We start from the raw sequence: 8,302 nt of genomic DNA, 5'->3' as shown, positions 1-8,302 counted from the left end.
ATCAAACTATGGCTGTTGGTTGGGATAGTACAGGGGCAGATCCAGTAACGAAAACAGCCATCTACATGTTAAATTGCCCAAAATGAATGAAAAAAAACGGAAAAGATTCTTTAGTGGTAACAGTTGAATTAGTAGTTGGATAACTAGTTATGGATTGTATTGTAGTTTTGTAGTAGTAGAAGTAACAGTTGTATTTAAAAAATTAAGTATCATAAAGAAATAGTTAATATATAAATTTATTATTATCCAAGAAAATGTGATTTTTATGGTCTATTTTAGCTTCTCAGTTTTTAGGCTGTAGTTGTGAAGAATAATTAATGTGCTTCAATAGCAGCCACTCTTCCTCACATGCCAGACTGACACATGACGATACATGCAGCGATCCTTAGTATTTCGCTTACAGCCTCCTTTTTTGTCCTCACTTTTCTGACTTGTTTGAGGAAGCCCATCACAATTACCTGGTTGTAGTAATCTCTTTATCTCAGAGCAGCACCTCCAACCAACGTTCCCAGCGTCTATTGTTTCTTGTCTCTGACATCTACTACAATTCAGCCCCTCTCCTGCTTTCTCTAGTACTGTGGAGGTTTTCCCTAATGTCTTACACAAATTGTAACACCAATATCGAATATATCTATATTAACTTCATATATCTTCTTTGTCTGGTTTTACTTAAAGTGACATCTGTATACCCATGCTCTTTGATGCACACTCTATGCAAATGTTTTTTTCATTATTTGTGACAATTTATGTCAGTTTAATTAAGCTATGGATGTAATTTTACAAGTTGCGTTCTGTAAAAAAATGTATATGTTAAGAATTTGTTTGTAATATTGGTTCACACATTGGGTGTTTAGGTTTGTAATCAGGTAAAACATGGAGGGAAGTCCCTTTGCAATGAAACTGACTTAGGGGGAATGGAAAACTTGATCTGGCAGTCGAAGTGCATGGTTTCTTTGTGCAAGAGTTAGTCAGTGACTAGCCGGCAAGATGTTCATATTGTGTGAGTTGAACGAGGCAAGAAGAGCAGAAATACTATATAATATAGCCTCTGATATGCCTTATTATTTATGGTATACATAGGTTAGCTCTGTACTACGAAAATCCGACGCTAAGAAGAGAATTTACAGAGCTTGTTTCGTGCTGCTGTTTTGGGTAGCCACAGCCACCACCTTCGTCTGAAATTATCAGCTGAATACTGTACCATTGCAATGACCAGTTATTTGGTTTCTTATCCAAATAATAACGCTATTCTGTTTGAACTTTGTGTGGAAGACCCATATTTAATCTCTAGTCATTTACCGAGGCAAGGTCCTTTTCCAAGTTCTGCAATGTTTCTGAGCAGCAACTTATTTTATTGAAATGAAAAGCTATTATTTTCTATAGCAAGCTTTAATACATTTTTGGAGTAGTAAATTCCATAATTATTCAGTGAGCCTAACTTTTAACGTATTCCACGTGTTTTTTTCATAAAACAATAGTTAAAGTTTCACTAAAGTACGATTGCAAGGAGGTGATTTGGAGTGTTTTGCTTTGAATGATCTTCTTATTGAAATGCCAGTACAGTATTAAAGTTATGTGAATAACACTGGGATTATGCAGAATAATTCCTGGCTAGTAAACCTGAAGGGCAGAAATTAGGAATAATTACTGTACAGCTTTGCAGTAATGTTTATATTTTAATGTGTATGTAGTTAAAATGTTTTTCTCCTATTGTGTACTAACGAAAATGTTCAGGTTTGATGTGAATCAGTTTATAGAATAGTTTTTGCGTCCCCATGACAATTGTTGAGCTAGTTTTGTAGTGTAAATTCTACAACAATACCAAAGAAGCGCAACTTTCATTCTGCTGTAGTAAGCAACTCGCTACCACTGTTAAAACTCTAACACATCTAGGGACCACATGTTTCTAATATTTTAATCGCAGTATTTCCCAAAAATTAAACTGATAAAAAACCTAATGTCCAAGTTACTAGTGCTCCACCATTAACAGTCATTTATTTGTAATAATCATTAGCTTTAAACTGAGAGCCAGTTGTTGCGAAAACGTTTCACTACTCCTTTTGTGTTATGCAGGTGAAACCACTAGTATATTGCTTCCTAAATGGTACTATTGTCTCATGTCCTATACACAAAAATAATATTTCTGTAGTAAATAAAGTAAATACCAATAGTTAACTTTCTTTATGAACTGTGCTAGTATTTGGTACAACTTTGTCTAATTACGCTTTCGACCCTTCCCTCTAAAATTACAGATTACTGTAGTACTAATAGAACCTTGGTTCGATTTTCATTTGCTCAAATGTTTCGAATTTCACTACAGTACATGATTCACTTCCATGCAATGTTGTAATGTAGATGTACACTCTTTAACATAAACCCAGGCCACTGGTAGATCGTTGCAGATTAAGTTAGTGTTGTTCACTTAAGGCACCAATAAAACTGGCTGCCCCTCAGAATTAAAAATCTGGCCATCTGTACCATCTGACAACACTGCAGGACACAGAATTCCATGGAGGAACCGTTACTATCTGCTTGAGTTGTAGTAGTGTTGCACCTACTTATGATCTAGCAGCGAAGATCGTGCACTGCAGGGTTTAAGCTAGAAAACAAAACAATGTCACAAAAAAGGCACAAATCAAAATTTACATTTGTGCAAAATATGAAAATTTTTTGCAAAATTCTGCTAGTAGAAAATTTTATAAATTGTACTATTAATGACAGTTTTGAAAATGAAATATGTATATATTGAATTGAAGCTAATAGTAACCTACTAAGTTCTGTTCTGTTTTTGAAACAACTTTTACACACATAGATCCACACTGTCCGCATCATATGTAGTAAACTCTCAGTATAGATTCTTGTATTTTGCACTGCATTGTATCATATTGTATTAGAATATGTCAGTTTTTATGCATTTCCACACACTGAATGCCTTTTCAAAATCAAAGTCATTGGAGGTGGCCGTTCAATATTAATCATCAGAAGTAGAGATGGGCAAACTGAAACACCTAACTGTTTCGAAACAAATGAAACAGTACAATGTAATTTTTCGAAACGCTGTTTCGAAACAGTGAAACAGTTTGTGTCTTATAATTGTATAGGCTGCCAAATTATATAATCTTGAGTGTCTACTGTATAAATATTGTCATAAAAACACAAATGAGGTGCGAGACCGCCAATCATATCGCAGAAAGTGTGAAACTTTCTATTAGGTGCCTTTGCAGTTCCATATTTCGTGTAGCAGCAAATGCACTGCTTTCATGTCATGTGACTTTCATATTTTCCAATCGGCCGAGGTCAGACTTAATATGTTTGACATAACAGATTTTGCCAAACTCGTTTCCCTGTATTCTAGTGCATAATTTTGATAGGTTTTATGAGTGATAATCTGTATGTGCTCTTGAAAAGGCATATCATGAGATATAATTTATTGAGATAACATCCTGGAAGCGAGGCACTGAATTAACGTTTATGAGTATGTCACTCACACTTTTACTACCCGCAGATAAATTTTCCATTGTTTGTCACACAGAGCAGGATGCAAAGTGACTGATGCACACAGATCAAAAAATTACCGTAACAGACTGAAGGATATAGCGCAATGGTCAAGTATGGCAGTTTCTCATCAAACATTCACAAGTTAGCTGGATACATCTCATAGTAAGTACACTTGATAGAATAGGAAAACATTTCAAGGTAACTGAAATGCAGAGATTCGTATTTTTCTTTGAAGTATAAAATCCAGACGAAAATTTAAAGTAGTTCCTACAGTGTAATGCCTTTGTGATACCTGTATCATGGCAAATCTGCCTCTACACCACTTATAGTTCTTGCTAAAGAAGTTTGTTTGAGGTACAGGTACATGGAGTTCCCTCAAGTAGTCACAGCAAGCAGATGTATTACCATTTTATTATATACTTGCCCAGGAAATCAGAGATGAAATTATGTTGTTGTAGAAATGCAATTTTGATCACAGTATCTGAACGCCAAAAACAAAAGTATCGTACAATTGTTAATTTGCCTGAGAATTTTTTATCATACACAAGTATCAAGATGTCTATAGTGTAATAACCAAAGGCAGCACATTTACAAAAATATACACACAAACATATACATACACAAATCAGATAATTATTCTCAAACACATAAATGAATAAATAACATACTAAAAAAATTAAACTCACTGAATGGTGAGCAAAAACGTGTCTTCTGTGTGCAACAAATTTGAGAAAAATGTTCTTGTAAGGTAGCTACATACACAGTTTAGTGGACTAAACAAAATACAATCAAACATAAATTCAGTGCACTCTGTCCAGGGAAGAACAAAATCAATTGAAATTTTCCTGTTTCATTTCTGAGTAGATCTGCTGTGACTATTCTAAGTTGTAGTTTAGTAATATCATTTTTGACACTTTTTCGCTTGAAAGACGGGATCGTCTGTCTGTTATTGTTTGCCCCTGCTTTGAAAATATGCGCTCACATGGAACAGAGGTGGCCATAATACAAAGACGTCGTTTCATTATTTCAAACAGTGTAGGAAACAACACATGATTTTCTTTCCACCACAGCAATGGATCTTGTGATCTGTGTATCAGTGGCATCTTCATATATTTATCAAGCTCGACTATACTTGCAGCATGTGGATTGTCTACACTTTGGATCAAGCCACCTACAGCTTGGTCAAAATCCTGCCAAATGTTGCCACTGCTAGAAGTGAATGTGCTCACCTCAACTGGTTTGGCTGGTGGCGGATTTTCTGTAGAACACCGAGTGGATTTCTGTCGTATTGCACAGCACTTGTTAATTATGGCATCTTTTGTTTCTTTTAATCGATGCCCAGTTTTTGGAAAACCATGCTCCCTGAAGCGAGGATCCAGTAATGTTGCCTCACAAGCAATTGCTTTATCTGCAAACTTTTGAATGAGGCGGGTACAGATTCCGTCCTCAAGTTTAGCAATTACTGTATTATTGGCTTCATTGCTGTGATCTGAGTTTTTTAGTCTCAGACAATGACTTTGTAAACCTTTGCTTAATAAGACAACTTTTGACAAGGTTACATTTCTTTCACTGCTAATTTCTGTTGTGACTTGTTCAAAAGGAGATAGTATTTCACAAGATTTTTCAATAACTAACCAGTCTTCATTGGACAGTTTTGTTTGTGAATCCACACTGAGGATGGCAAGGGTGCTTTGCAAAGGCTCTTTGATTTTCAAAAGCCTGTCAAACATTTCATATGTGGAATTCCATCTCGTAGGGCAATCTTGTTTCGGTGTTAAAATAGGAACGCCCATTTGCTTCTGAATATTGTGTAATTTCTCAAGTGCTTGAGGACTTCTTTTGAAAAATTCCACTAATGACTTCACCTTTCCCCTTGTGTCTGTAATTGGTTCAAGGCTTGCTTGCATGATTAAATTCGGTGTATGTGCAAAACAAGGTACATGCCACCATTTGCACATCATCACTGCCTTCACCATATTAGGTGCGTTATCTGTAGTGCAAGCTACAATTTTATTGGTGATACCCCCACTTGAAGTCACATTTTGTAATTCATTGGAAATGTTTTCTGCTGTATGCTTATCATGGAATTTAAAACTAGATAACAAATATGACTTCAGATTGCAGTTTTCATCAATGAAGTGAGCAGTCACTGCAATATAATTCTCATTTTTCACAGATGTCCATCCATCAGTTGTAATGCAGATGTAGGATGCAGCTTGCACTGCAGATCTTACTCGCACTAGTGTGCTGTCGAACATTTGAGAGAGTAAACTGTGGGAGAGTGTTTTTCTACTTGGTGGTACATAGTTTTCATTTAATAAATAAGTCATTTTTCTAAACTCTACACTCTCAACTACATTAAATGGAAGGTATTCTTTAACAACAAGTCTTAAAATCTGTTCGTCTATTTTGGCTCGTTTGGATGAAGGCACTGGTCTTGATGCAAATCCAGTAATCTTTGTTTGTTTACCACACCTACCCAGAACTGAACTGGTGGAAGTGCTGGGTATTTCTTGTACAGATTGTTCATCTTGACGCACAGGCACTGGAATGGCAGATTCCTGAACAGTTGCTGTGGAAACTGAACTGGTTTCGTCACTGCCCAGATTCATAAAGACTGATTTCGAACGAGTTTCACTTAAATTAACTGTTAGATGCTTATGTCGCAAGTGTCTGTTTAAGCAAGAAGTTGAACTACTTTTAAACGACAACACTGCCGAGCACAAGTTACATTTAATTTTCTCAGGATTTATCTTCATAAAATAATCCCACACCGGACTTCGTAACGCCATAGCTGAAGACAGAAGAACTAACACGAACTGTACTGGAGGCGGGAAAAAATTGCAGAAACAATGGATACGCTACTGGGATTCCCACATTTCGTTAGTATGGATAATATATACCCGGCCTGCTAATATCCATACACACAAAAGAAATCATTGTGGAGAATTGGCACATGGACTATAGACTCACAATTAAAGCCACATAATTCGAATAAATGACAAAATATAAGAGAAAAAAATTTTTGTCCCTTAAGGTGTTTCGAATCATTAATATAAATCCACCATGCTTCTCAGCCCTTCCTGTTCACCATTACATCATCAATGATCCGTCAATCATATTGCTTTTCAAGTGCATCCAATTTACGTATGTGTCTAAAAATTGCCACTCTACGCCTTTTCTAATTCAAAATGTTGTAGGTTTACTTGAGTTTTTTAATATGATTACTGTACATCAACAGATAAGCATATGTTATAGGAGATGTGTAATTTAACTGAATGTTTTTCACACTTTTATTATTTTGAATGCCAATAGTGTGCTTTATTTTATTGTTTGTTAGTGTTTATAAAGTATATATTACGCCATTTCGGAATAGAGCAATCAATTAGAAACGAAGCTTTATTTTCGGAAATCTTAAGCTTCATGCTGTTGTGTGTCAAAAGAATTTCGACACTCTTGGAAGAGTTCGATGAAGTAGTATATTAAACGTATTTCCGTATCTGTGCCGTGCCCGAATCTCGTCCGAGACAAAGCGAAATGAAACATCACTGTTTCGATACAGTTAGTCCGTTCCAAGCACAAGTGGACTGAAACAGCGTTATTTTGAAACAACGATACAGTTCGTGTGGCTGGCTCGAGATCGAATCAGGTAACCGAAATGAAACATCACTGTTTCGATACAGTTAGTCCGTTCCAAGCACAAGTGGACTGAAACAGCGTTATTTTGAAACAACGATACAGTTTCTGTGGCTGGCTCGAGATCGAATCAGGTCCCGTTATCCGACACAGAGCGGTATGAAACACCACTGTTTCGAAACAGTGAAACATAGCCGTTTCGAAACAATGAAGTTTATTACCTCCTTCTATGGAAAGACGATTTCTGGTTTTAGTTTTATATTGTTCATGCAACTTAATTTTTGCTCACAGTCAGCTGTGTGCAGCGGTGTATTCTATAATTTAATCCATAAGAGTCACTTGTTCACTCATTAACATAAATGAACTGTACCAACTCTTTGAAATTCATTATATTATGTCTACTGTTCAACACCTTCTTAAACAATGCCCATTCCACTAATTGACGAGTTAAATTTATAGATGTGGAAAATTAATTAGTGCATATATTTCTGAGATTTGCTTATTGGCATACTCGCCACAATTTGCTTAGTTTTTAGGATACATTATATTAAATACTCCTACCTTTTCTAAGTTCCCTTCTCTCATTTAAATTTATCAGTAAGTTATCTGAGTATTTGCAAATCATGTACTTAATAACAATTCTATGCTGCAGTGAATCTTGTACTATATTTCCACAAAATTCAAACTTACCTTCTTGACATTCTAGGGGGTACTTTATCAAGAAAAGCACTGTAATTTGGACTAGGATTTAATGTAAGGTCCTTCACCCCTTGTATATACGTGTTCACGCAAATTTGCATGCACTCGGGATCTAATTTTTACTTTTGAAAAGTCAAACACAATTTGTTAACAAGAAACATGACATCTTTCATAAAGGGCAATATTGACAAAAAGTGTAGACACTTTACATTTTTAGGAAGCCAGCAGCTACTGATCTTTTATCTTGTTTCAGCAGAGATACCAAAGAATTCCAGCTTACGTATTGTGAATTTATCACTTCACCCAGTGAGAGCCAGCAAATCGTAAATTTATTAACAATTGCTTCCTTGACTCTAGGACACAGTGGTACCACTCGTTGATTTTCGGTCAGTATTATTTCGTATCGCCATCAATCAGTTATTGGCGGAGTATTATACTTAGTAATAGGGCATGTGTGATAGGTTCGACT

At 35.8% G+C, this 8,302-nt stretch overlaps 1 protein-coding gene across 1 annotated transcript; it reads right to left on the bottom strand.

Moving 5' to 3' along the window:
- Positions 1–4,373: 4,373 nt before the first annotated feature.
- Positions 4,374–6,290, bottom strand: LOC126248355 (E3 SUMO-protein ligase ZBED1-like). The gene is made up of 2 exons (XM_049949271.1): positions 5,733–6,290; positions 4,374–5,573 (listed from the first exon to the last, which is right to left on the bottom strand). Exons 1-2 carry the CDS (start codon positions 6,288–6,290, stop codon positions 4,374–4,376), a joined length of 1,758 nt encoding a protein of 585 aa, XP_049805228.1.
- Positions 6,291–8,302: the final 2,012 nt, after the last annotated feature.

This window comes from Schistocerca nitens, chromosome 3 (assembly GCF_023898315.1).
Source record: "Schistocerca nitens isolate TAMUIC-IGC-003100 chromosome 3, iqSchNite1.1, whole genome shotgun sequence".
NCBI classification, from domain to species: Eukaryota; Metazoa; Arthropoda; class Insecta; order Orthoptera; family Acrididae; genus Schistocerca; species Schistocerca nitens.
This window is presented reverse-complemented; position numbering and strand designations above follow the sequence as displayed.